Raw genomic sequence first — 27,619 nt, 5'->3', positions numbered from 1 at the left:
ACACTTCCAGCCCTGGACAAGTGTGGCCTCAAGGTAGCAACCATAATTGAAACGGGGACTCTTTTATAAAGGAGGTAATTGCCAACACTAAGTGGACAGCCTCACTTGAGAACCTCTGTGTCTTCTCTGGCTTTCTTTCACCTTTTCAGTCTCCTTCTTTTTTATCTCTCCTTTTATCTTTCCATGAGCATCTGCATCGAGACACATAAGGTAACTGCCATGTAAGCAGACCCCTGATTGTTGTAAGAAGTGAATGTGCAGCCGCTGTCTGTGAGCAAGTCTGCAGCTGTCCATGAAATGTGAACAAAGAATTAGATACAAATATCGATACCACTCATGTCTGTATGATAAATAATTATAGCTGGGCACAGGGGGAGCAGCTTAGCTCAGTCTGGTAGCAAAACGGTAACAAAATCTGCCTACCAGCAGCTCATTATTATTAATTATGAAGAAAATGTTATATATTGTTTAAACTGCACAAAAAGCAACGTGTAAAAAAGGCTGTCGTTCCTTTACATTGTTGTTGAGATGCATATGAAAGCTTGAAATACAGGCTGAGCTTTAATGCCTTGTCCTAATCAGGTTCATTACAGAGCTTGTAAAAAACTGACAAGAGTGTGGGAAGTCACAAAAAAAGGTGTTCTTCATTTCCGTCCTGTTCTCCCAAATTAAATAGCAAAGATCAGAGAGGGTGTTTCATTGAAATATTAACACAGGTGATCAGAAGGTCTCTCAGGCTTCATCTGGACTAGCTCCACCGACACTCCTGCAACCTGCTCTGTGTTTCCAACTGCTTGATGATTCAAACCAGCAGCCGTAAAAAAAAAAAAAAAAAAAAAAAAAAGAAAGAAAAGAAAAAGGAAAGGCTCCCTTAATTTGCCCCATGTGGCCAGAGAGAAGAAAAGAGAGCGAAGGTGTCAAAAAACGGTCTCCTAGCTGGGTCACTGGACAGTAATGGAGCTGATTTGACTGAGTTACAAAATGCTTCACCATTCACATCAACAGGGAGACAGCAGAGGTCATGGGATAGGAAAGGGATGTAAGTCTTTCCAGGTGTCTGTGGCCGTGAAAAGAGGATAATAAAACCCTCAGGTGAAAAGCGAATTACTTGTTTCTCACAGAATAAACTTTTCTCAGAGAGAATAGAGAGAGGATGGTGTTTGTTGCAGGCTTTCTCATTTGTTTGAAATGGTTATGAATGAGTGCAGTGGCCCCACCCCCCCACCCCTCTCCTTTCAACCCCCTAGATGCTGGCCCTGCCCAGGATAAAATGCAGGACAACTCAGCCGGTGCCTCCACAGAAGAGAGGACTGACTGACTGACTGCACACAGCAGAGCGTGAGGGCATTAGCTTACTGCTTCACTGCCCCGTGCTAGCTGACACACACTCGCTGACTGCCACTCACTCTGACACATACAGACACACTCTCACTGCCTCTCTCTCTTTCTGTCGCAAACACACACCGGCTCTCTCCCTCCCATACTCACTTACTCACTCCCTCTCTTTCTCTCTCCCTCTCTCAGTATCACACACTCACACATACACACACACACAAACACACACATGCATAGAGTCAGTCACCAACCCTCATTCAACTCCCTCTCAGGTGCAGGCCAGCAGCTCAGACAGGCACTTTGTTCCTATCCAGCTGGAAAGAGCAGAGCATCGAGAGGTCCACACACACATACTTAAACATACACTCACAGAAACACACACACACACACACACACACACACACACACACACACACACACACACACACACACACACACACATTCATACACACACACACACACAGACACACAAACAAATACTCTCTCACACACACACACACACACACACAAGCACACACACACACACACACGCATCCTCATACATCCCAGGACTTTATCTGTGGACCGGGAAAGAAGAAAGAGGACGACCTGGGAGGAACTTTTAAAGGTGGATTCATAAAACTACAACACTTTATGAAAGGACCGGACAAACAACATCGAAAACAAGAATGAAGATGACGACTGGAGAAACAAGCTTGTTGCTGTAGGGAGGCCTGCTGTCAGCCCAGAGTGGAGACTGGTTATTGGTGACATCCAGAGGATCTGCTGTGAGTGCCATTTCCCTCCCTTCTCTCTTTAGGACTCCCACCCTCTTGTCATCCCTCCGCTTGGACATCTCCTGATCATCAGCATGCCTACAGCTTGCACAAGGTGCACCTTGGGAGTCTGACCCACCATGTGCAGATGGACGCCGTCCGTAGCTCATCTCTGTCCTGAACCTGCCTTTGGCACCACCACTACTGCAGCCTCCGCTGGCCGACCTCTTACTCTGCCTAGTGCAGCCTCCCTTTGCCTGGCATGCTTCACCCTGCTCCTGGTCACCGCTGGCACTGCCACAGGGGCCTGTCCTCCTGGGGTAGGGCATGAAGCCCTTCAGGTGCTTGCCAGTGGCATCAACTGTTCATGGACATTGGAAAGGCACACTCGCAGTTACAATCACCTAGAGGGCGATGTCCGACTACGCCGACTTTACTCTGCCAACAAGTTCTTCCTGTGCATTGACAAAACAGGGAAGGTGGATGGCACTCGGCGGAAAAACTACGCAGACAGTAAGTAGCTGGCACAGCCAGAATGCATGTAACTTCTGCATTTCACATGTGTTGAGTGTCAGAGAGTAGACAGGATGCCCTGTGACGTTCTCACTTTTATTGTTATGGCTGGACTTTCTTATCTGTTCACTTTTATAGCAGTTCATAGGGATATCCTAAGGTTATATCACTGCTGAGCCATTTGTGTTGTGTTTAGAGCATGAGGGATGCGTTGCTAGGTAAGAAGGGAATACACTAGTGTGGATTTAGGTTACTCATGGGACAGCCGGCACCGGCCACACAAGAAAGCTGACTTGAGGAAAGACATTGAGCATCAGTTGGCGATGAAAACTGGGCTTGCAAAAAAAGAAAAAGCTTCAGTTTCTCTGAGGATTAACTTGTCAAAACTGTGATGAAAGTGCATCAATTGTAAGTAGTAGATGTAAATGGAAATACATCTGCCCAACAAATGCAAACATGGATTTGTGTGCACAGTTCACAGTTTGATTAGCTATAAGTACTGAAACTGCAGTTTTAAGTCAGATTTAAGAGGTTATTCTGTGTACATTCTAATTGTTGTATGTCCATGCTCGTGCGCATAGATAGCAACTTCAGTCTAAAGCAGTGAGTTTGCCTCTTAAAGGCAACCTGCATTAACATTTGGGCTTTCTGTGCTGACAGCCCTTTGCCACCACATTTTTCAGGCGATCATGCACACAGCTGTAAGTCCTTCTTTGGAAACTGCTACCAGTGTGGCTCTCTCTTGCCTCTTAGCACCTGCTCCGACAGGACAACACTTACCAGTGTGCCAACTAAGTATGCAGCAGAGCAGACCCAGATAGACCCACTTTATTCTCTTGGTAAGCCTGCAGTCTATACACAATCTGAGGTTCAGGGACACCTGAGAAGGGGTTGTTCATAGAGCAGCAGTGCCTCTTCAGTGCGTCCATCAATGGGTGTCTTTTATGCTTGACCAGGTCAGATGAGTCGACTCTGGTCATGATCTGACCTCCCTCCCCATTAGTCACTGGCTGACTGACTGAGTGGATAGCCGTAAGAGACATTTATGCCTCTGACAGTAATATTTATGTATTTGGTCGTTAATGCTTTTTTATGCAAGTGGGTGAGTCAGATTTTTCCATACAGCTACTGGGGGCAGGAGCAGCTGCTGCGTACAGCTAACAGCCCAATCAGTCTGATGCCACTGTTTCAGAGAGCTCCAAGATGTAGAGCGGGTGACATTTGTTAACCTGGCAGAATTAGTCACCTGGCAGAATTTTTTTAAACCACACGCACTGGTAGGAATTCAAGCGCAGATGAATTATTACTGCTAGAATTGGTCCAGTGGGCTTATCCAAGTTGGGACATTATTCTTTCATATTAATGGTAATGTATGTCAGCTACCATAATAAAATATTACTCTCGAACTTTGCTTGAATCTGACACTTCAGAAGTTGTGCTGGAAGACTGGTAGCAACTTGGCAACAAGAGGGAGTTTAAATAGAAACAAGTGTTCAAAGGCTCTGGAAAGCAACAAAAAAGATTTTTGGTCATAATGAAAATCATGCCTTTTCTTGCCATATTCATGTCATTCGTGCTTCAGTAGTTACAGTTGCTCTCTATGAAAAAGTGCAGTCCCCTTAAATGCAATGTCCTCATACACTTTAGCCATCATCCTCTCATTTCCTTTGGTGGAAAGAACGATTCTTTCTGTGCTCACACAGAGCGAGGGTGTGTACCTTCACCCTGAGCACACAGTGCCAAATCAGGGGTCATGTAGGCTTTGCCTTAAATTTAATAAAAATGGACCTTGTGGTGAGTCTGTGGTTGTGCCTCACAATGGGACAGATTTGGTTTAAGGCCATTTTGAGGTCTCGCTCTATTTCTGTGCCAGGCTACCGTTACTTCCATCACATAAGGAGGTTTTCAAGCAGACTTAAAGCCTCCAGGAAATTTCTTGATACTGATATGGTGGCCATGCTATAGATTAGAGTGGCGGAACAAGCAGGAAGTTGTACATATTTAATGACGAGAGCACTGGCACAGATACTAGACCGCAACGTCTTACGCAGGAAAGAGGATGTATTTCTGTTTTAAGATTCTATCGATACTTTTTGAAAACTTTTTTCCTGTCTGATGTAAAATAGTATAATGTAAACATGCAATCATGTGCTTGAATGATTGGAGTGCTTACAAAAACACATACACACCTACAGAGACAGATACAGACACAAAATGTTGTGGATTACTGTTTTAAATAGCGCTGCCCCGCACAGTTTAACAAGCTGTAGATCAGCTCACAACTGTCCTCAGCCTGAATGCGGTTTCCACGAACGCTGCCCAGCAGTTTGGCCGACCCCTCCTCTGTCCTCTGTGCTGCCCTTACACTCTTGTCGACACAGCTATATTGCCCCGACAGCTCTGCCTGCTACACCCAGGCCCCGGGCCTCACCTCCACCCCACTCAGTTTTTCCAGCCCCAACTCACAGCTCCCTCTCAGGTGCAAAAACAGTTGGAATTAGTCAACAGGCTCTCTGCTAATTGAGGTTGGAAAATATTGTATCAATCCCAGTGGAGCAGGGGCATGGAACAGCTGAGGGAAGAGGGAGACCGTCTGACTTAGAGCGATGGTGGGTTTAAAGGATGAGAGAGCTGGACGGAGTTGAAGGGAGATAGAGAAAATGTAAAACATACATGGAAAATAAGTACATTTCTGTTTACCAGTCTTGCATTTCAGTTAATGAGGAATTAGCTGTTGGTATGACATGAAACAATATTGCCCAGGAGTCATTAACCAGATGTTATTAAAGGACGAATAAGAGATTAAATGCTCTTTTTTGCAGAGTGATGTAATCCAAAACTATCAGTTGCAACAGGGAGGACAGGCTGAATGTGTATCAGTTACATCTCCAAAATGAGAAAAATATCCTGTCTTATCCGAGCACACACACAGATATCTACACAGATCTACACACACAAACTGGTGTTTCAGGTATCTGTTCCTGAGGTTCGTTATCAGAAATCAAGCTTGTTGTAAGCTTACTGGACTTTTACAGTAAAACATTTGCTAATCAAAGTAGAGAGATAGAAATCATAAAAGATAAATGAACCAACTATTATCTGACTACAGCCTTTGAAACCACAAGCTCTAAATATAGATCCACCTATAATTACAAACCACTTGATCAGCAAAGTTAAAAAATAAAAAAAAAACTTGTTGAACTAACAACAAGAAGAGAAAAAGTACAGTAGTTTGAGGGACTGAAGGGGAGGACCACGACATGTTTTTCTTTTGACCTATGGCAAAGCAGAAAATGATCGAGGGGAAAAACACAACCAAGTGTTTACAAAAGCTCCAGAGGCAGGTATGCATCATATCCTGTCCTGGGTCATCGGTCATAGCCTGTTAATTAGACCTTGCTACAGCACAACAGCTGCAGCGGGCACACCCAGAAAGCTTTTCATGATCAATTGTAACAGCAAATCATTCAACTGAGTAGTGTGGAATAGAGAGTAGAAAGAAAAAAAATGTTCCATGTAGAGTCACCAAAGTCAAATTCAATTAATAAATGTAGGGTAATTGTAATTTTATGGGTTTAATTAGAAGCCTGTTTTCTATCTATTCCACTTTTCCTATTTTGTTTTGCTAATTCTTAGTTCTTTTTTTGGGACACCGCACTGCATATATTTTCTTTTATGTTTCATTTTTTTTAATATATAATTTTAAAGGATGGACTGTTAAATTCTGGGCGTGTGGGGCTGAAGGCATCAAACGCTTGTGCAGTCTCCAGGTAGTGACAGCCCATTCACCCTTAGGAAATAAGGTCACTTCACCACCCTACTAGAATCGCAGAAGTCACTACAGCCAGACCAGCTCCATTCTGCCTCTACAGCCGTGCAACCCTCACAGCCAGGGCGTGTTGTGTTTACCAAATTTCCCTTGGTGTGCAACATCTTGCTGTTTGATGTGAGAATTTTCCGAGTTCATGAGTGTATTTGGCTTGGACGGGACCCATGGGAAGAAAATCTTCCACCCCACTGAAATATGTTGTGGAAATTATTCAAACTTGTTGTAGACAGGGGAAACTGTCACTCACCAAGGAGAGACTGAGTTGAATTTGAAAATGGGAAAGGACAGGACAAGTGCTGCAGACAGATGACTACATCCACTTGAAGGGTTTGACCAGTCTGACAGCATAGTCAGACTGGCATAAATGAAAATAAGCATCTGCACATACTTTAGTAAAATTTAGACGATATAGACAATTTGTAATTTTGTTTAAGTCATGACATTTCATTTGTGAGTTTATTGATTAATTTGTACCTTTAATCACAGATGTGGGGATGGTTCTTTAGTTCCAAACAAATCTAAATAAACCAAATGTAACTAGGGCTGGGTGGCACCAGCTGGTCATAATTTTCTTTGTAGGTAAAGTCATTCTTAAGTTCTTAGTAACTGTGAGCTACTTTTAAATGAATGATTTACTAAATTAAGTGGCACCAATCAAACTAAATGAATGTCTTATCTTGTAAAGAAATTAGAAACCTGTAAATCAGTTGCTGGGAGACATTTGTGGGGCTGGCCAATCAAAAGTAATAAACAGTGCTGACAAGAAGTGACTATAGCATCACAAACAGTTTTAGACTTCACAATAGGTAACACTGAATTGCCAATCTTTTGTAAATGTATGTAATATTATGTTATGCATGCATGGAAAATATGTTCTTAGTAGTTTTCATTAAGTTAAGAATTAAGTTTAGGGGGGTTAAGTTAACCTAACCTACAATATTTGGTCATTTGGCTTAACGTCAATGAACAGTCTGTAATTTGGGGTACATTGTGTAATTTTTGTGAAATGTGAAATTTACTGGCTTTATGATCAAGTGTCAGTTCAGATGTGTCGTCCAGCATATTCAGAATTACATTTTGACTCAAAACAGCTCATATACTAGCAAGCTAATGTTAGCGTTGTCAGTAAGTTAGCTACACAACAGTACGCAACTAGTGTACGAGATATTATTATACAGTACTCTCCAGCTCTCATCAAGTGGGGTACTCACTTTTACAATGCACAAACAGAGGATGCTGACAATGAGTTATTTTCTATTGAGGGCAGTTTTTTTCTGTTCTATTCTGCTCTTCATCATCAGCTCGTGTGTTATCTAGGCTGCAATTTAGGGACAATGGCTTTAACATGCCAAAGCGACAGACATCACAAAATGTCTGTTCCGCTCAGTCTGCCATTTTAAAGGTATAAGAAAGTTTATTCTGTCTTAGTCTTTTCTACATCTTCACCATGACTCACCATCAATTTTGTTAGAGCTCAGACGGGCATGTATGACTGGATCAACAGCACCGGGGTTGGAGGAGCTAAAGAGGGAAGCACCTGGCCGAAGGAAGTGCTTTGGTGTTTTGAATCGGGAGAATACACATGTTAATGAGGCTAGGAGAAGGGCTGGGGCGTGCTCTGCACAGTATTGAGGTGGAAATTAAAGGCTAGAGGAGTGCTGGAGCGTTTCCCGTTGCTCATTAGGCATTATGTAAGGTTTCCTCTGGGTCGTCTCAACTGAGAGGGGATTCGTGGACATTTTGGATGCCAACAGGAGGGTAAAATCCCACGAATCATGCATTTATTATCCCCCCAATAAGGACTGTACACGGCCTCAGTCTGTGGGAGAAAAATGAAAATCGACCCTTTGTCAGCTGTTCCTGGTACTAAGAGGCTGAAAGCTAAATAAAAATCACTGGCACACGCATGCATGGTGAACATGCATGTTAAATCCCTCACATAAATACACACACTATCACTGTCCTGGGAACATTGCAGGACAAGAGTGTCAGTGTCACCCTAATTAGCTGGGCATCGCTGGTTTCTGCCACCAGGGTTTGATATCATGAATGGGCTCTAGAAATGTAGCAATTAGTAGCTAACAACCTTTAGCAGTCTGGCTGTGGCTCCTCCCTGGGATTTACTGGGTTCATCAGCAGGTTTATAGAGTCTGACTTTGGCTCCAGCTGCCAATTCCTTTATAACATCCCACAGTTCTGGACATCCTGTGGGTGTGAAGGGAACACAAAGGAGAAGACTTCACAGTGCCAGTAACCAGCTACTTGGACCCTAGAGCCATTGATAAAAGATGTTTGCACTGAGGTTCTGAAAGACCTATAAAAAGCAGAGAATGAAAATGAATACAAGGTTAAAATATAATGATTTTGAAATTCTCGGAAGAAATAGTGTTAACATAAAAAATGATTACAGAGTGTAATACAGCAAGATTTAGGTTTGACTCTTCAAATATTGTTTGGGCCAGAAAAAATAGTTATACTTACTTCTATTTTCCATCTTTTTCCCATGAGTAGTCTATCTGTTGCCATCCAAAAGCTACTCCCTCAATGATTTATTTGCTTTATACACCATTGTAACAAGGCACAATTAATTACGATAGGGTAAAGCAATATCGAACAGGGTCACAGCCAAACTGTACGTTTTTAAAATGGGAGTGAAGAGTTTGACCTTTCGCTCAATGAGAACACATTAGTGCAGTTATTACTGTGAGTGCTTTTTTGTAAAAGGTGTAAAATGAGTATTAATTAGATCAGTTGGGAACAGTCGGCCAGCTAGTCTTACTCATGCAGCACCACATGTTTGAAATCATTCGCCAAAGGAAATATTCACCAAGGAGCCGCCGCCACTCACATCGCGGACCCTACACATGCACATGCATACACACACACACACACACACACACACACACACACACACACACACACATGCACTGACATAATCAGCCCATTGAGTCAGGGGAGACAGGTCTTGCCTCAACTTCAGATAGACCAAGACAGATTAATGGTTTTGTTTTGACCCTTCCAATAAAGCCTCTCACCTCCCTGCTCAAACTGAGCCAGACATCATGTCTTGGAAGGCGTTTAACCACTGGCCCAGGAATAAAGAAGCTGAAAGAGAACCCCTGCTGTAGACAGGGAAAAAAGAAACAACTTGGCATCCCTAAATACAGCTATGGCTCACTGACTACAGCTACAGGAGTTTAAAGGTGTTCAAGTTTAACCTAAAAATCACAACGATCCTGGGACTAGGAACCAATAATAGTAGGAATGTAATGCACCTGTTGCCCGAAAGACAGATATCTCGCCCTGTAGGATTTGATTCAGGTCATAAAGGAAGCAATAAAAGGCAGTAAAATCAAGTGTCTCAATCTTTCTCATAGGTGACATTCAGATAAATCTGGGGCTCTCCACCCTTTTTTTCCTGCGAAGTTATAATTAACAGCAGCACATGGGAGCTCCCTGGACTTTCAATAGACTTTAATCTCTCTCTCTCACTCAGCTACAAACACTTCACACACACAAACAGCGCAACCACAACCTGTCTGTCAATCTGCATGGCTAAATATTGACTTGCTGTGAGGCAATCAAGTCATAAAAATCTAGTTTACAGCTCCTGCCCATGTGTAATACACTGGAAATCTTATAAATCATGACACATCTGTGGAGAAATGGTGCTGCATATTGCTAAGCATCATCAGTGGAAATAACATGTTTACTATAACTAACTGATCACTCTGGAAAAGCCTGAGCTGACCCAACATTCCTCATCATGTAAGCATTGTGTCATGTGCAGTATTCCTTTTTCTGTGTGAGTTAAGATTATGTCGCCCAATTTTATACAAGACAGTTCACAGCCAAGCTAGAAGCTCTGCGAAGATGTACCGCTCTTTATAAAGAAAAGCAATATTGGAAACATTTAAATTCTTATATATTTCAAACCTGAGATATTTCAGTTTGGACAAATTAGTGAACTGATCTACTAACATTGTGATCCCAAGAGCAATGAAAAAGTTAATCATATAGCATGAGTGATAGGGCTCAGATGATTAATAGTGACATTAATCCAGACACAGGTGGTGAGTTCAAGTTATGAGTGACTCTGATTGTTTTTTCATACAGCTGAAAACAGAATATAAGCACCAATAATCTTAAATTCAAAATGTTAATCATCATCATCACACAGCAGTTTTTATAGTCACCGTCTATGACTCTGAGATAAAGCAAATTTCTCTGTTTCAATCTTGAAGCCCCAATCTGAACTGGAGTACACACATGGTCCACATTCCAGTTGTAAATCATAGAGCAGAGTTTAGATTTGAATATGGGCCACGCGCATCCTAGGTCACAACATAGAAATGAGGACCATATGGACAACTTTGTGGAAACAGTGTACACCTATCGCACGCTCAAGCTTAAACAGAAAAAATTATATTTAAACAAACCATTTGAAAATGAGATATTTTGGATTACATCTTGGATTTAGATGATATTTGACAGAGAGAAACCTCTGTGCTGAAGTTCTTTGCCTGTGCCTTGAAGACTGAAGCAGAGAAGTCAATATCTGGACTGAATAACTGTTGCAAATGCGTTTCCTGAGAGTAGGAGTAGGATAATTAATGCAAATGTGGAAGGCTAAAAACAGCGACTCCAGCGCAGGTCCACGCATACCAACAGGTTGAGACTGTATACAGCGTCTTCTCTGAACTGCATAACACACAACCAGCCGTACCTGCTTTTTATCTCTGAGGCCATGTCGCTAAACGACCGCGAGCAGGATGTGAGTATCGTGTCAGGGCTCTTTGAATGTGTGTGTACATTTAGAACGCATGCGCCTGTGTTTATACTTGTGCCACTGCAGGAGCATGAAGTGGACCCTAAACTGAAAAAGATGTGCGTTTCCGTTCCCTAATGGCTAATATGAACCAGACCTTACCTTGCACTCAAGTCAGGCACATTCACGTGTGTGTGTTTACACGCACGCTCACATGTGCACACGGGTGTTTTTCCCCCGTCTGGAAGGCCATGCTCCTCATTAGAACACAGAGGGTGGCAAAGAACATTGCTGTGATATAGTTGAGGCAGTACCGTCCACACCATACAACAGGCCACTCCTGTATGGACACTGAGATCTTTGCCCAGAATGCAGCTTCCTTTTAGCTTAAGAACTATTACACATTTCATCTTAGCTAGTTGTCTTACTCCGAAGATGAAAAAAGGGGTTATAACATCCTAGCAATTATCTCTGACATTTCCCCGTGTGTATGTGAAAACTTTGCATCTATATTTTGAATGACTCAGAAAGAAAAAGTTGCAGGTGTCATACTAGAAGTGTTTCTGCTGTGTTTCTTCTTGCAGTCATCCATAACCAAGCAGACAGAGAAAATATTCAAATGCATGTGAAGCACCACATTTTTGCCCAGGTGGGCAAATGTGATACCTCTGGCGCTCTTTCTGTACCCATCTCTCTTCATATATATATATATATATACATATATATATATATATATATATATATACACACATGTCTTTCACTATCATCTCCTCTCTTTTTTTTGTTTGTCCACCCTTCTCTACCTATCACCATCTATCTCCCTCCTGCTGTCTCCATTTCCCCCTCTCCTCCCCTGCAGTGGATAGGATTGGGGTCAGGGCCGTTTGACCAGTGGAGCAAGTGACAGCTCTGACATGGCCCTGATTTCACTCTTGTGCCTTCTGTCACTTCCCTGTATGCCCATCTCATTTTAATAATGTAAATATGGTGCAAGCTCAGGCCACAGAGAATATTCTGTGTCCTGGTGCTCACTCACTGGAACCTTGCTGCGCACCTGAGCCACACATGCACACTCATGCTTGGCAGTACTCTTCAAAATAAATGGAAGAGTTTTCTGAGTGCTTTTCAATATGAAAATACAAGCAATAACAGTAAATTGTTTTTTTTAATAGCATCCATAAAAGGTTAAGCAGCTGACATACAATTATAACACACAACAGTCAATCACACTAGGAGGCAAGTTTGATGTTGCGTTCATGTCATATTGGATTGATGACGGTGACGGGAAATACCGGGATGGGAAAAAAAAACATTCCCATGTTCATTCCAGTAATTTAGTATTGCACTTATATAAAATTGGGGATCAAGAGATGGATTAAAAAAAGAACAGCAGCCTCTGCTGAGTTTTACTCTCTAATATGGGTCAAGCTGCAAATACACAGGATGCTACATTTCTCACACTGCAACAGGACAGAGTTTTTAATTAGATCCCGCTGCCTCTTAAATGCCCACTTCCTTCAATCAACACGGCCCGTTTGTAATGCAAGCTTTCTGTTCAAAAGAATTTAAGTTTTTCATCACCTGATGATGCCAGTTTGACAGCATGGGTCAAGTCAGCATGGGCATGGATATACTGGTGCTTCCTCATTGTAGTTAAAATTGGATATTGATCTATTCTTTAATATTCAGTATTAATATTGATCATTGTTTAGGAGTGGTAAACTCGTAATTACTGTAACTCCAATATGACAGTGAATATTTGGACAAATTTAGCTTTTCTAAACTAGGAATCTAGGTAGGTAGGAAATATTTCCAATCTGAGTGGGTGAATCTGGTCTGGACAGACATCCAAACCAGCCACAGATGCAACTCACCAGCAATTTAGTTGCACAGGCGAATGAGCTCAGTCTAATGTGGATCCCCCTCCAAGGGTAGCAAAGTGCAGGAAACTGCAGAAGCCGTGAGTCACAAAGCTCTCAGTGGGCAGATCTGCTCGTAACTATCTGTGAAGCCTTTGATAGCTTGCCGTTCGCTTGTTACGGATGTGATGCATGATTTGGAGGCAGTTCGCCCTCCCCGTTCTCCCTCCTTGATTAAAGAAAAGGCCTCTTGGAAGGTAAGATTGCGGCCCCTCACTGCCACACAGGCACAGACGAATAGGCAGGGTGCACACTGCCTTCATTAACCTTTTTCACCTCTGCCATCCCTCACCACCACCACTCACCCACTCCCTCAGATTGTCCTCTAGTCTTACCTTTAACCCCATCAAGCTTGTAAATTTGGGGTTTGATCAGCAGAGGGTCTTTGCCCTTAGATTCAGCATCCTGGAGGTCCTTAATGAACTGATTGATGTCCCATTACATACAATCACAGCTTAGCATGTCCAAGGAAGTTTGTGTCCAGTGGTAAAACTACCATGGAGTGCATGCTGACAGGACATGGAAGTACACTAATTACTGTTTGATGGAGAAAGAGATTTCAGTACTGCTCCACTCTTTGACCTGTTACTAATGTAAGTCAAACTGAGATTTTCTCAGAGCTTTGTCGTTGTCATTCACACAACATGTCTCTTTCTACTCACATTGACTGCCCGTTGGTATATTAATTGTAGTTTCACTGACTGTATAAGCAGTGTGTTTGAAGAGTGAAATTTCTCAAACACACACACAACTGCCTCCCCACAAACATGCACAGATGTATCCAGATGTGGATGGTGATTCTGGAGTATTGGGTCAGCCTGTCTGGGGATAAATCAGACAGACTAATCTGTCCTGTGAGGGGATGGAGGGTAATTGGTCACATTTGACCCCCGGCCTTTGCGGACTGTGGGAACGCGGGCTTTATCTACCAGCGGTAATTGGCTAATGAAACACTTCCGCATCTCCTCCACTAGATTGTCATCCAGTGGTTTGTATAGGGTGAGGCATGTGTGTGTAGTTGTGCGGCCTGCACAAGTGGCCAAGAGGCACATGTGTGCGGGCGAGAGTGTGTGTGCGTAGTCCAGAGAAAATGGCAGGATGCGGAACTCCCTGTGGCCATCTCCATGACTTTATCAACAGAATCAGTCTCATGATGCCCGCAGCGTACTGATTCATTGACAGAACACAGATTAATGGTTGTGTGGTTGCCATTACAATTTAAATTTAGGTTTGAAGTAGAAATGGTTAATGTAATTCAAATTAAATCTTTGACCCACGGCAGGGCTTCTTGTGTGGTGCATGCTGATAGTGTAGCCAGGACATGACTGAGTGTGTGCAGCATTTTGGTCATGAATATAAAGGTCTAGTGGTGATGCATTACAGTCAAACCTTACTTTTTTTTTCATTTTGTGTGATCATTTATCTGGTCAAAGTCCTGCCCACATCAATCGAAATACAAGAAAAACCAGGGTGGGAAGAGCAAGGTCTGGGGTGGGGGGTGAGTGGTGGTGGGGGGGCAGTAAGAAAAAAAGGCTAAAGTTACGGTGGTGAGACAATGTCTCTGAGGTCCCATCAAGTGAGCCATTCATAGATGCAGGTCTACCAGTTTGTGAAGCCAGGGAGACACTCCGATAGAGTGGGGCCCAGGGTGGCCTTGTCTTTTTGTCCCAAGCTGACCCCTGCTCTGCCGCCTGGCCTCTGCGCCCCTCACCTGGCCTGTCCCAGCGCACTGGTAACAGGATACCTGTAATTTGCTCTAATGGCCTTTGAAAGACCTGGCTGGGCTAATCCCTGGAGTACTTCTCCCAGCAGCACCGTATGAAAGGGTGGGGGTAACAGGGCCGAGTGCGAGCCCTGAAAGAGGACCAGCCTCTGGATTGTGTGTGAGAGAATGTCACCCCTTGCGGCCGGGGCTGGGGCAGAGGGAGTGTGGGAGTCAGCTTTCAGCAGATCACGACCATGTGGCTTGTTCACAGGCTCAAAAAAACTGGGCTTGTAGAGGAGTAGATTGTCTCTGCTTTACACCTCCCTCAGTGGCTCAGTCTGGCAAGCAAGGGGAACAGCCTGAAAACCAGCCTGTGCGAAACTCTGCAAGAGTGCACTTCAAATTGTTTCCAGATTCCTTCTGTAGTTTGTGCAATGGTAGTTCTTCAGGGATGACCTTTTGCCCATTCAATAATAAAAGAGATTGATATCCCTAATCCTGCAGAGCTGCAAGGAGTGTGGAAATAAAGAGAGAATGTTTGATGTTAAGTTAGATGCTTAGAAGATACACGCTCACTAAAGCAAAGCAGTCCATGACTTATTTTACAGCAACAGATTTTCTTAAAATGACTTTAAGAACAAAGCTGTTCATACAAGAATTTCTTGCATGAGGCCTTTTGACAGCTAATAATAATAATAATAATAATAGTAGCAGTAATAATGATAATAACAATAATAACAATAACAACAACAACAATAATAATAATAATAATAAAAATAATCAACATCACTGAACTTAAGACCCTGGCCATTGAATATAGAGTGAGATTAAAAAGACCAGAGAAAAACAATCTTATCAGTCTCATCTTCACTCTCATCCCTCCAGAGATTTTAATGGAATGTGGGAACAGCATGTGATATGTGGGCAGGGACGAGCAGCCCTCTTTTCTCTCCTTTCTTCCTGTCCTTTCTATCCATCGTCCTTGTTTTTTTGACGGGTTGGCCGCCTGCAAGGGAATGTACCCGCAAAAATCCCGCAGTCTCTCTGTGTCCTACTTTCTTCAGGTATAGAGGACACTGTATACAGTCAGATTCAAATGACAGCACACAGAGCGATTTATAAAGTGACAGCATGTTTAGGTCTGGGAAGGTTCAAGTGCACAAGCATGCAAAAATAATCCTGTTTCTTATTTCCTTTGCTGTTGAATTAAAGTTAAATTATGTACTTTTTTTTGTTTGATCAAAGCAGCATGAGGTGAGTTGCAGGATTCCTAACTGTCCAGGAATTCAGAGCTAAATTAGGCAAGAGAAACACTGTTCAGACTTCCAGGCGGTCTGAGCTCATTTGAGGAACAGAATCAGGTCTCGGGGCCAAGTTACTTGGCATGTTGGCTTCGATGTGTTGCTTTGACGAGCATGTGGTGGACAATCAGACTGAGGTTGGTCAGTTCATTACTAAGTACCTTGGAGATTTTTTTTTTCTTTTTTAGCTTTCTACCTTATTTTATTTTATTTTATTTTATTTTATCTTTTTTTTTTTTTTTTTTTTTTTGCTTCTATTGCAAAAGTAGAACAAAGTGACAAAACATGAGATTTGTAACAGCAGGCTGTGCATTTTGTGTGTGTGTGTCTCAACTTTTGTGTGTGTGATCGGTCCAGCTCGGCTCAGCTCGGTTGGGTTCAGCTGCAGACATATCTCATAGCTTCTGGTAAGGGATGAATAAATCATCCCAGGCTTGTGAAAGTTAATAGGTATGATGCATGTCCGGAGACCTGGTGCAGACAGGCCGGTAGGGAGGGAGTGGAGGGGTGACCCAGGCAGGGACCCAGACTGAGACAGAGAGACCAGAGAGGTATGGCGGAGGAGAAAATGGGCGGTGAAAGCAGGATACTAGATGGAAGACAGGCGGAGAGAAAGACAGTTACATTTTGTAGGAATGGAGGGAAGTGCTGCCGCATGACCGAAGGCTGCTGTGCTCTGTAACACAGAGCCACACACACACACACACAAACACACATATATATATATATATATGTATAAACAAAAATACAAATCCTCTCCTGGAACAGTAGTGCAGTCAGAGACGCAGGCACAGCCCCTGTTAAAGAGACTGTAAATTTTTGTTGCTGTCCAGAACAGGTCGGTCCATTAAACCAATGAGGGCATTGCATCATATGTATTTTGAGCCTGGTCACACTTATTCAAACAAAAATAAATGTCATCATTTCATCAGTATGTGTATGAAACATTGTGGACAGTGACTTAACCAGGGTGTTTTTACATAAATAAAGGGGAAACCCTGAGTAAACCTTCCATCCTCAACTCTAACCAAAATAATAAAGCCTAACCTTTGTGGGAGTAAACATAAGAATGAAGAGCATAAAACAGCTTCCCCTGACGTTGACCAAAATGTTTCAGGTTGATCTTGAACCTCCTAAGAGCTTTATAAAAGCCTAAGTAGGTTTCATTGTTGTTGGAAAGATTTTTTTTTGCCAAACTTTTATAAAGAAATAAGACCATCCGTTTCCTAGGTTCTGGTTGACAGAAAACCTAAATTGAACTGACCTTGGCATAACAGCTCTAGAAAATACATGTATACCTGGCATGTGAGAAGAACATAAAAAATATGTAACTGCTTATATAAACTGACTTATCCTTGCAATGCCCAAAAAGTAATTCAGTCAAAGAAGACCTAAATTATAATGTCACTTAAGACACAGGGCAGAAAATCGTTGTGGCACTCCAATCAGTCATGTCAAAACAGGTATTTTTGCCTTTAAAAGCAGATGTAAAACACCTGCTCTGACATCGCTCACTAGGGCGTGGCCAGCAGTGCTGAACGCTCACAAGTTCCTGCCTGAGCGCTGCAACACGACTTCCTGCAGCATTTGACCAAGTGTTCATTAATTAGTGTTCTTTGGTCTTAGCACATCACTGCTGTATTTAATTTAAACTAACCCATGAACTACTCAGTGATCAAACAGTTACCAGCTATGACTCCTTTTTTTTATTGGATTACCTGTTAATGAAATTTAGGTTTAGTTTTCAGTGATAATAAGGAATCAATAAGCACTTTCATCCCTCTTACACTAACTGAGTATTTATTTAGATTTAGTGGTCATTGTTTAAATCTCTATGAGGTTGTCATTTAGTAGCAAAAAATAGAAGTTTACAGTAAAACCTCAAGTGAATTTTATTTAGGTGCAGTGGAAATATCATCACCTTTTAAGTTGATGTGGAGAACTCGTTAGCAAAAAGTTGCTTTTTTACACATTCAGCAACTTTAGCATTCACTTGGAGTCGTATTTCCGCTCACTTGTAAGTCCAATGTTCACTGCCTGTTTTGGTGTCTGCCAACTACTTAGAGGAATATCTGGCTCTTCAGCTGCTAAATCCTCCACTATGTTCGCCAGCTAGTCACTAACTATGTCTGTTTGCCGTATGGTGCTGATCAGATGGTGTACAGTGGGCTTTTAGAGCTTTTCCAATGAAAGCAGCTGCCTGCTGGGACCAAAAATGATGCTGTGAGAGCCCTGAGAGTGAACCAAGAAGGTTGCGAGCTGGACAGCTAAACAATGAGCTGAAACTTGCTAGAAAGCTCTGTGAAGCTGAGGGGAGCTGGAGATTCAGGTGATTATTATCTGTAGGTTATCTGTAGTGACCCCTTTCACATTCTCATATCTCTTTACGTTGCCATTTGACACATTATTATTGAAAAAAACAAACATTTATAGTCCTTTAAATTACCATATGTGATAGAAGAGATTTCTGTCTCATTTGCATTACAAATGTGTATTACACTAATTCAGAGATGTCTGTTACAATGACATGATCCTGGTGAGGCCCCAGCTTAAGCAAATGTCAGAGGCTGGTGGCTGTGTGTGGCTGCAGGAGAAGAAATGCAATCTGGCGCACTTAATAGAGGAGGCGTTTACACAGGTGTAAGAATGAGCATGATTTTATGCGACTGGAAAAGAAAAGAGGAAAATACAGTATAGTGAAGGGCTCAGTGCACTTGGTGGATATGTCCCATGTATCAAATGTTTGGTTGATAAAGTGCACTTTATCAGAAGAAAGTCAGATGGTCGACCACAGCCGCCATGGTTCATCAGGTGGCCATGTTTTGTGTATGTGTTGTGCATTTGTGTTCTGTGATTCCACTCTATATCCTCTGGTTTCAGTCAACAGAGTCTGTGTTGTTCCTGCCTGTGCCTCCCTGAACTGACCCTGTACTCTGTTCAGGTCATTAGAAGGACATGTAGCCAAAGACTGAAGATTAGCATTGAATCATGTAAAAATACTGTTCATAATTTACCTTCTCCCAGTTAAAAATGCAAACAATTTAAGTCCAGCACACTGTGTTCTCTGAAAATGATCTATTTCCTTCTCAGCAGCACTGTCATTTTTCCACAGCAAATTGAAGATCAGCTTTCATATTAGCTACTCATTGCAATGAGATCATCACTGACCCAGTATCATATGCTGCAAAGTAGAAAATATCAGACTTCTGGTATATGAGCCTCCTGACAAAAACATTCATTCATCTGTCAGCTACGAATCAATATGAAGTTTTTAGAAGATAGAGGAATGTAACACAGGCATGAAGTTTGTTCAAATTGGATTAATTGCATGTAGTGAGTTATGAGTTATCTTGAGTTATCTTGATAATGATAATATCACCAAATCAGTCCCAGTTTAAACTTGTGTGGAATATACTGTATATTTCAAGGATCACACTTTTGAAAGAGAGGTTGGAGCATTTTATTCTCCCTGTGTGCCCTCAGAGCTGTTGAAACAGAAGCAGGGATTCTTGCTGACACACATTTTGCCTTGGATTTGATCAGTCATCACAGTTTTGTTGTCAGGCCATAAACAATGGCCTCTGCCCCAAATCAATGTCATGATTACCCTTTATAGGCTATTAAATGAAAGGACAGTGTGCAAACATTGCTTAAATTTCTTTGGCTGCCTTTCAGACTGCAGGTTAAACTGATCTCTCTTTTTAAAGACACAAGCATATTTAGAATAATCACAAGAAAACTGGTATGCTTCAAACTGACTAGGTAGAACAACATGTAGTTGGCCTATGTCTAAATCCAAAAATCTTTGTGCCTCCTGCTACACTCAAAGGTGGGGTTAAAACACTACAACCATAGCTTTCTCCTGACTGCCAACCCGACTCTTTCTCCCAGAGTTTCCTTTGCATGTCTTTGTCGTCTCAAATAGGGATAGGGATATGGGTGCACACTTTTGGCCAGTCTTTCCTCAAAGAAATTCATGGTGTTACACTCAGTTCTACAGATGAAGAGTGACTGAAGTAACTGTTTCAATAATTAACCAAGAGAGTTGAGAAGTTCAAATCTTGCCTACTTTCACACCTCTGCACACCTGGCCATTTGTCACCATGTCCTCCAGCCCATTGTTTGTCCCTGCCCCCTGATACAACCCATAGGAGCGTCTCCTGAAGTAGTGCCACTAGGGCGATGGCATCCCGGACATTCATCGTCATGGTTACAATAATAAACACGTGGTTTGGTTTAGCTTATGGAACGGTCACGGCTTGGTTAGGCTTAAGCACAAAAACGACTTGGGTAGGTTTAGGAAAAGATCGTGGTTTTGGGTTAAAATAATTACTTCCTTAAGGTTGGAGGATGATGATGATGATGATGACTAGGCTGTTGATTTCGAAACAGGAAAAACTTTCTTCTGTGAGAAAGTCCTGTGTTTTGTCAATGCATCCATCGACTCCAATGTCCTCTTAACCTTGTCACTCTTTCTTTATACTCTGTCACCTGACGCCCTCTTTTGCTCCTGCTATAATTACTACGACCACTAGAGGCGGCCTAATAATAAAACTTAATAATGGGCTGTAAAATTCTGCTTGCACAGACGACTGTGCTCATTTTTAACAGTCACCCAGTTTCTGCAGAAAATATTGTGATTGTTGGAGATTTCAAACGCTGTAAGATGACTCAACAAGCACTTTTCCTGAAGCATACTCAGGCCTTTAGCAAAGACCAGGACGGCAAGATGGAGGACATGCGTGATGAAGGAGTTTACTAAACAGACAGTGATGTGCTCGACCTCAAAAACTCTGCATCAGTGCAAGCAACGCTCAAAGCTTAGCTAACTGTAAGCTGTATTTGAAAGCATTTCAAATGAATGCCAGGTTTGCTTCCAGTGGATATCAGTGCGCAATGGACACACCTGGAAGGCATTAGTGAGAATGGCCTCCATTTTATTTATTTGTTGCGGAGTTATATTATTTTCTAGCAAAAAAGAAGAAGAGAAAAACATTGAAGATTTTGCAGTGGTGTTCATGAACATTGTTCCTTATATTTAGGTGAAAATGTAAATTGTGTGCAGGTTACCGATTCCCCTCTGGAATTAACTGAACAAAACCAATCCACTCAAAAAGTCCATACTAATCATTGGTTGGTATTTTACTGTACATTCAAGGGTTAACATGCAAGTTTCCATATCACACCACCTGTGAAGGCCTCCACTAGAGCGCCTGTTCTCATGGTAATCTCTCAAGGTGTTTAAAGCAATAGTGAGTGATGCAGCCTTTGTCTGTGCTGATACACACAGGCGGCTGCTTCGCCCAGTACCAGACCCTTCGAGGGGGTCATGGCAGATCAAAGGTGCTGGTCACAGCCATTAGGCCCGGCAGCCCAGACCCGACATGAAAAGCTTGTGTTTTGAAAAGGAGGGCAGAAGGAAAAAAACAACAGGGCCCTCTTCATTTAAAAAGCAAGCAAACTGTGAAATAATTGAAAAGGTATGTCAATCAAGAGCAGGAGCACAGCGGGAACTCCGAGATTCCCAGGCTCTGCTCTGGTCGAGCACTGAGCCATGGAGGGCTGCTCAAGGGGGCAACCCAAGAAATTAAAGACCTGGGAAAAGGAACAAAAAGAAGACAGGAGGAAAGGAGCAGAAAAATCTCTTTTTCTCACTCTCTTTGCTCAGTCTTTCACTCTTTTCTGCTTTAAATTTGTGATGGAAGGAACCATTTTGCCACACTTTGTAGAGCCCTATTGAAAATGCCTGGTCATTAATAAGATCTTGGCTAGCTCTTCACCTCTCAGGTGAGTAACAAAGACTTATTAGGAGGGGGGAAGGAGCCATTGGAAGCGCCTGCCCCCACCACCCAAACCCCCATCTTATAACCAGCACCTTCACCCTGTACTCGCTCCCTCCTCCTCCCCCATACCATGAGTCTGACAAAAGGGAACCCCGTGAGAGTGTCTCTCTCTTTCCTTTCTGCCTTTTTTTTCCAAGGTCAGAAAAGGCTTGAATGATCTGACGATGGGCTAACGTCCAAAAAATGGGGGACGGAAAGAAAAGAAAGAGTAAAAAAAAAGACTGGGTAAAAGACTTTTTCTATGCTTTTAAAAATCCCATAGAGGAGAAATAAATGGCAAGTCCACAGTTGACTAGACATGTATAATGCAGGATTTGCTTGTAATGGCAGCTTGAGCTTATTGACAGTCCCAGCCAAAACATGTCAAAGGTTAAGAGATCTTGCCAATTGCAAGTGGGAAGCCAAAAGTAGCCAACCTTTTTCATGAGCTCAATAGGGCCATCAGTTGATACTTGCTCAGCAGAACACGGAGAAGAAGTGACCTTCAGTTTCCAATGCAACTAGGGAACAAAGAGTTAATTTGTCTCCATTGTTTCTCGCTGTTCTGTCTTATCGTGATAGTGTTGAAAAGATTTGAAACATTTCTTGAATGAAAATTATTCAAAATTGTTTAGTTCCCACTTTCATTTTCTCTAAATATAGTCAGCAATCACTCTAAAATAAGTGTCATAAAGTAATCATAAATAATGATTTTATCAAGGCAAATTACATATTCCTGCTTGTCTGTATAGATCCGTTCCTTAACAACTTACTATAGACCATATGTCATTAAACTGGAGTCAGTAAAAGGAGGAATACTTCCAGATTGCACTTATACTATTATAAAATATTTTTAAATGATGCATATTCAAAGGCTATTTGTCCATGTAACCCAAAATTAAGTTGGTTTTAAAGGGGAAAGCAAATCCCTAGGCATCTTTTAATGCTGTAACAAATCCAGTTAAAAATGTGTAGGCTACTCCTATTAAACAATATCAATATAGAGCACATTTATTCAAGTCTGCAGGCTAAACTCAACCTTAAGCCTTCTTTCTAGTAAAGTGACCTTTGGATTTCAGCAGTTAGGAAAACCCTCTAATAGCTTGAAATACCTCACTCTGATTTCTCAGGCTTTGAACACAATGGAGTGACTTTTCAAAGGGTGGACTGTGAGTTATATGGATCTAACTGGTCTTTATAGATGTGTGGTCAAGCGTCGAGAGCCCAAGTGATTCCTCCAGACAATGTGAAATCCCCATTTTATGTCCTCAGATCTTTTGTGTCTGCTGGCTGCTACACCGCCACGTATGAATGAAGAGACATGTAGGGTACCTTAGTCTTATGAGTCTTGAAGAGAGAAAGGACAATATTTAATGTGCCATAAGGAAGACATGGGGAGTTTTGTTGAAGTGTTTCACAAAATGATTGCTAACAAAAGCCTGAAAAACATATCACTAGCCAGTAGAAGCCTTTAATTCCTACACCAAAATGTTGTTTAAATAAAGCCTGCATTAACAACTCTAACATTTTGATTAATCTCAGTCTATTTTCTAGTTCGAAGGATTTCAAATTTTTACCTTTAAAACCTGAGACGTTACTGTTCATGGCCAACTTGCAATGTCTCAGATGTGACAAACATGCTTCCAACACACCTACTGTGCCTGGAACTCAAACCAGCAAATAATGGCAATTACTGCTGGCACCACTTTCAGGCACCAGCGGTTTTCATTGGCCTGGACTAATCCCCCATAAATCCTTGCAGCGCTCCAATCACTAGCCGGCCCTCAGCTAATTGCTTATGAGTCCCTTGCACGCTCCAGGTGCCACCATAGCACACCCGGTGTTTGTAAACACAGCTCGTAAAGAGGAGGCTGCCATCAAAGTGTTAATGTTTCCTCAGAGGATCAGAGGTAACGTAGAAATGATGGGGGTGCAGCTGCGCTGATACCTAGACGGACTCAACTGAGGCATTCCCTCCTTCCCTGCAGCTGCGGCGGGTGGAGAGAGGGCTTCATTTACACGGTCCTGTCGGAGAAGAAAGACACTCAACAGGAGTTTGTGTTTGTTTACCTTCCCTGTCTTTTTTTCCCCTCCTTTTTACTCTTTGTAGTTCTTTGCTTCCGTGCCTAAAGTAGATGACCTCACTTGGTAAGCACGACTAGTGATGTTCAGAGCTGAGGAAAAAAAAAAAAAAAGTTGAGATAGTTGTGAGTTGTGTGGGAGATGGGAGCAGCAGATGTGTGTTTGAGACCAGCAACAGTAGACTGATGGTATTAGCAGCCATCCTGTAGAGAGGAGCAGTTAGTAGCATCTTTAGCGCCACATTAGAGAATGTATTATGTTGGTGTCATCTGCATGATATTAGACACAGATGATAAAGTTAAAGGATAGCATGTTAAAGGACAGGTTTTTTATTCAATGTAAGTGATGGGGGACAAAATCCACAGCACTTGTTCAGTAGAAATTGAAATTCTAAAGTTCAGCTGAAACTAATTTAAACCTTTACCAGTCAAAGTTTCCCTCCTTCCCTTCCTTGCCCTCCACTGCACATCAACAAGGAAACACTCTCTGTGGGCTTTGTCCCTCATCGCTTAAAACTGAATTACATCCTAAAGAGATCTCTTTCTCGCCAGGATGGACAGGAGGAACAACTGCAGTGAACGATTGCTAGTGCTAGCCGTGCTAATTATGATAGGAACAAAGGAAGAAACCAGGTGACATTACAGAGTGATGAAGTTCATGTAGGTGAGGAGGTTTGGGTGGATGGATCAGTCAAACATTTGACTTTAACACAGGAAGCCAACAGTCTGAGTTTTTTGTTTTGTTTTGTTTTTTTACCATGATTCCCTAACCATCAGCATGTGTTTGTTGCTGTTAACATGACGACAAAGGTCCCATATTCATAATGAAACAGGCGACTTATTGTAATCCAAACTGTGATCTTTCCCTAAACCTAACCACCTTGTTTTTGTGCCTGGACCGTTGTCACATTATTGCTCAACAGTGAGTGGTTAGTTTGTAATGGGTTTGGAGGGCACAGACAAATGATGTCATCCTGCCAATAGGGGAGGAAGATCAAAAAATGCTTCTGTGTGTCATTCTAGAGGCTGTGGGCGAACAGTGTATTTTGTCCGTTAATTTGAAAGATGTGTTTTGTATTAAAACTTGAAAAAATGTGAACATATCCTGGTCTAAAACAAAAATATAACAAGTTATTCCACCGTCTCTCCAAACAAAATTTGGATTTGCACAAATAAATAGGTATAAAAACTGCGGTGCAGGGGGAGTAGCACCTGCAAAACTCCTGGTGTGCCTGTTTATTTTTCATTCCTGGATGGGTTTAATAAGCGGGACTATTCAGGAACTCAGTCACTACCCCATACAAGATCTGTGGTTGTACAGAAGCAGCAGGGGGTAAGTCAGTTGGGTACTGCTTTTATGACTCCTTCATTTCCTACCAGCTTTGGGTCAATCTGTCCTTCAGCACCTTGATCTGGTGCTGTGTTTACAGCCTCTGCCCAAATGCAACAATCCTTTTTCACAAATATCCAGCAATGCCTAACCTTTAAGCAACAGGATTACATGTTTTCTCTGCACTGACTTGGTTTTCAGGGGTGTAAAAAGAAGATTTCGTGCTCTGATTAGATAGCAGGCCACATCAGGGTGCTTTTGAAGGTGTAAGTGGGCAAATCAAGCCAGAAAAAAACTGCATAAAGAGAGCTTCATCTCCAGCAATTAGTTTCTATTCAAGACCCTGCGGTAAGCCTCCAGGTCATCTCCAAAACATCTCACTGTCGTAGCCATGACAATGGGTGTGTGCCTTTATTTTTGTATGCAGACAAAAACCAGAACAAGAGAGAGCCACATGGGACTTGTTTGCAATCAGTGCCCAGAGGAAACAATTAGCCCACCAGCTTGCCAGCTTTTTCATGGGGTGAAGTGAGTTAGAGAGGCTGCTTAAGTGGCCAGCAGACATGGGTTTTGTGTCCCTCAGTAAACAACACTGGGTATCATCACGATAGAGTGTCACATCTGGAGTCATCAGGCTTTTATGGAAGCACGTGGCAAGGCAGACTGACACAGTGTGTGTCTGCTATAGAAGTGTGTGTTACAAATGTTATGTAGTTCAGGACATGGTCTGAGATTGTGGTGCATTTGCAAAGTTGTTCAATGAAATGAAACTATGGGAAATAATATGATGTGGACAAAAATTTTACCTGTCAAAGTGCTCTGAGCGTGATTGGTGTCGTCACAAAGACAGCTCTCTCAGGACATTGTCCATGTCCTGTGTGTATGAGTGTTTTTTTCTCTTGTCTTGGGGTCTCTTTCCCCAGAGCATATGGCTGTCTGGTATTCTAATCACTAATGATAGAGCGGCTTTTGATGGGGAAACTCCCAAAGCTTGATGTTTCTAACCCAGACTCTTGTTCCCTCTTTTATTTTCCAGGCCTGATGGAAATCCGATCTGTCAGTGTGGGAGTTGTTGCCATCAAATCTGTCAGCACCGGGCTGTACTTAGCCATGTCCAAGAAAGGCACGCTCTTTGGATCGGTGCGTATGCAACCTGGCAACATTGTTTCTGGAGGTCAAGATGGGATGGCTGGGAAGGGGAGGAGGGTGATGGAGGTATATATGTATAGGGGTCCCGAATGACTGCCTACCCAAACATGTTTGATTCTGCTGAAGTGAAGAGAAATCTCAAGAATCTTCTGCTGGAAAGTCCAGAGAAAGGTCAGAGTTACTATCAATCACTGCTGTACACCTGGGCCGTGCCTGATGATACCTGCAGCTTGAGTTGGCTTGTTCCACTGTCAAAATAGATATAGCAGAGAAAAGAAACTCAACCAACAATGACAAAGAGCCAGCTGGTCTCTTTTAACAGTCTTTGCGTGCCATCCGCCAATTGTTGCTTTGCACAGCAAGCTTTCAAAAGTAATCACCCCTCTTTGTTAAAATCACACACCACACATCAGACCTGAGGTGTGTGGTGTCTAGCTCGTGTATTTACATCTTTGAAAAAGGAGAAATCAGGGACAAGCAATCAGTCAGCTAGCAGTGATAAGAGCTTGTGCCTCCAACAAGCCAACTTAGAAAACAGGACAGAAATAGACCTGAAGACACAGGGCGTTCACTAAACTCTGAATCCTCCCATAACAACAAAAGGCAGGTGAATCACGCCAGGCTCATACTATCCTGATACAATCACAGAGAGGACCTCATTATGGCAGCACGATAACCATCTGGAAAAGGGAATGCAGCAGAACCACTTGTGGTTATAGTCTGGTTAATTTGAGAACCTTAAAGGGTCAGTTCACCAAATCATACACACTGATGCCCAAAAAACATATTTTCTCACTGACATTTATTTGCCAAGGTTTTAGGATATCAGCTCTAAGATTTCTTCTGCAAACCCAATACAATGTAGGTGGACAGAAATAAAAATGTCCTTCCAATAACAACGTCCCAGTTACTCAGGATATTTCACAGACCTCACTGTCATCAGTTTTGGTCAGTGATCAGCTTTCAGAGATCGCTCCCAATAAAAACTTAACTGTGAGGTCTGTGGATTATCCTGAGTAACCAGAACATTTTTGCTGGAAAGGCACATCGCTATTGGGGTCAGTTGAAGTTTTTCAATGCTTTGAGCAGCACAAACAAAATTTTATTTACCT

The 27,619-nt window shown here is 42.3% G+C and overlaps 1 protein-coding gene across 1 annotated transcript in view; it reads left to right on the top strand.

Moving 5' to 3' along the window:
• Window positions 1-1,321: 1,321 nt before the first annotated feature.
• Window positions 1,322-27,619, top strand: part of fgf22 (fibroblast growth factor 22) — a 29,217-nt gene continuing 2,919 nt past the window's right edge. Inside the window, exons 1-2 of the mRNA XM_023409653.2 lie at window positions 1,322-2,603; window positions 26,395-26,498. Coding sequence (XP_023265421.1) covers window positions 2,231-2,603; window positions 26,395-26,498 — 477 coding nt within the window. The 5' untranslated portion in view covers window positions 1,322-2,230. The remainder of the gene's footprint in view (window positions 2,604-26,394; window positions 26,499-27,619) is intronic.

The sequence above is a fragment of the Seriola lalandi genome, unplaced genomic scaffold (assembly GCF_002814215.2).
Source record: "Seriola lalandi dorsalis isolate HSWRI2012SDOR001 ecotype SW California unplaced genomic scaffold, Sedor1 jcf7180002054402, whole genome shotgun sequence".
Lineage (NCBI taxonomy): Eukaryota > Metazoa > Chordata > Actinopteri > Carangiformes > Carangidae > Seriola > Seriola lalandi.
Note: the sequence above shows the minus strand (reverse complement) of the source record. Positions and strands in the feature narration are given on the sequence as shown.